This window comes from Morone saxatilis, unplaced genomic scaffold, assembly GCF_004916995.1.
Source record: "Morone saxatilis isolate NCDOM2014 unplaced genomic scaffold, NCSU_SB_2.0 Contig22, whole genome shotgun sequence".
NCBI lineage: Eukaryota > Metazoa > Chordata > Actinopteri > Moronidae > Morone > Morone saxatilis.
Window position 1 is genome coordinate 12571276 of NW_023339785.1, and position 2051 is coordinate 12573326.

The following is a 2051-nucleotide window of genomic DNA, read 5'->3' on the forward strand; positions in this document are numbered from 1 at the left end:
TGTTAGTGAGGGGTTTTAGTATTATATCTGAAATAAGTCTTGTGATGATGTTTTGGGGGGATAATTGACTTAATTATCTGGTTTCTCTCTCCTTACAGGTCCATCTGCTATTAGTTTAGACTTTTCGTTGCCGGGGGTTGAGCACGTCTACGGTATCCCGGAACACGCAGACACTCTCAGGCTCAAAACAACAGAGTGAGTGTTAACAACAAGTCCGTATTGTCAGCGTGGTCCTCACTGCACCGGATCAAGCCTGAGTGTGTGTTTTTCTGTTTCAGTAATGGAGATCCATATCGGCTCTACAACCTGGATGTGTTCCAGTACGAGCTGTATAACCCAATGGCTCTTTACGGTGCTGTCCCAGTCATGTTGGCCCACAACGCCCACCGGACCACAGGCATCTTCTGGCTCAATGCCGCCGAGACCTGGGTGGATATCAGTTCCAACACAGCTGGAAAGGTACATCCCTTATTCTTTCTCCTAGTTTCTGGGACTGTTTTAGTCAACAATAGCCAGTAGTAAGTTCCTGCTGCCCAAATTTCCAGTGACTCACTCACTCTTGTCTCTCTCAGACGGTGTTTGGGAAGATGTTGGATTATGTGCAGGGCTCCAGTGAGACACCACAGACAGATGTGCGTTGGATCTCTGAAAGCGGCATCATCGATGTCTTCATCATGCTTGGACCAACACCCAAAGACATTTTCTCTCAGTATGCCTCTCTTACAGGTAGGAAGACAGATGACTGACCATTCACATGAATATTTACAAATATGTTGATTTAAATAGATCCTTCATGACTTTTTGTATTTATCTGCAGAGGAACTTTAATATCTTAAACAATTTTGACACATTTTTAATTAGATATGATCAACATTAATTATGTTTAATGCACAAATTCAAGAACCGACACTTTTTTATGTAGAGACACAATTGATTAATTGAAACATTACACTTAAAGTTTGTAAATATGAACAGAATTTAATTGTAGCTTAGACATTAAACACAAAGGCATTCGCTCAATTTTTGTCTCCAACAAGAAAAATCACAGAAAATAAAGTCACAATATAGTTTTTGTTTTACTACCTGATACGTTTGGCTGACCTCCTCACTCTCAGCGTCCCTCCTCTTGTCGCCCCACAGGCACCCAGTCCTTCCCTCCCCTGTCTGCTCTGGCCTACCACCAGTGCCGCTGGAACTACAACGACCAGGAAGACGTGCAGACAGTGGATGCGGGCTTTGACGAGCATGACATTCCCTACGATTTTATCTGGCTTGACATTGAGCACACTGATGGCAAACGCTACTTCACCTGGGATCCACACAAGTTTGCAACACCAAAGGAAATGCTGCAGGGTCTTGTGGACAAGAAACGCAAGGTACGGATAATCCAACAGCACTCTACACGCTTGCAGTCGATGTTGTGATCCACAATTTAATGGCTTTTCTTTTCAGATGTTCCCCAGTGTTTATTCTGCTGCTTTCTGTCTCACTTTACCTGAAATCTCAGTAAAGGATGTGCAGGTACACTTTTCTTTATTTCATGAAACATTGTTTTTAACAGATGGTGGCCATCGTGGACCCTCATATTAAAGTAGACAGCAACTACAAGATCCATAATGAAATCCGCTCTCGAGGATACTATATCAAGAATAAAGATGGCGGAGACTATGAGGGCTGGTGCTGGCCTGGTAAGAGACACAACATCAATCCACAGAAAATGTATAGAAATGCAAATATGTAAATGTAAATATGCTTTAAGAACTGGATCTTCACTGAGAAACAAAGTGTGTAGCGACATGTTTCTGAGTGTGCAGAGATCTAACAAGGAATTTTTCTCTCATGCTCCTTTCCGTCCTTCGTCTTTCTCCTTGGCATGTATGATGTCCTTTTTAGGTAGTGCTGGCTATCCAGACTTTACCCGTGCAGACATGAGGGCCTGGTGGGCCAGCATGTTCGCCTACGATCAGTATGAGGTGAGTCCCGAGCAAACTTCTTTCTCTCTGCCATCTGCAGCTAAGTTTCTGCTGTTGCCCTTTCTTCATTTGTAACTT

General features: G+C 43.1%; 1 protein-coding gene across 1 annotated transcript in view; it reads left to right on the forward strand.

Moving 5' to 3' along the window:
* ganab (glucosidase, alpha; neutral AB) overlaps positions 1-2051 on the forward strand; it is an 11748-nt gene that overhangs the window by 5066 nt on the left and 4631 nt on the right. Inside the window, exons 9-14 of the mRNA XM_035669797.1 lie at positions 99-195; positions 279-459; positions 573-726; positions 1141-1376; positions 1562-1688; positions 1894-2044. Of these exons, the coding sequence (XP_035525690.1) occupies positions 99-195; positions 279-459; positions 573-726; positions 1141-1376; positions 1562-1688; positions 1894-2044 (946 nt within the window). The remainder of the gene's footprint in view (positions 1-98; positions 196-278; positions 460-572; positions 727-1140; positions 1377-1561; positions 1689-1893; positions 2045-2051) is intronic.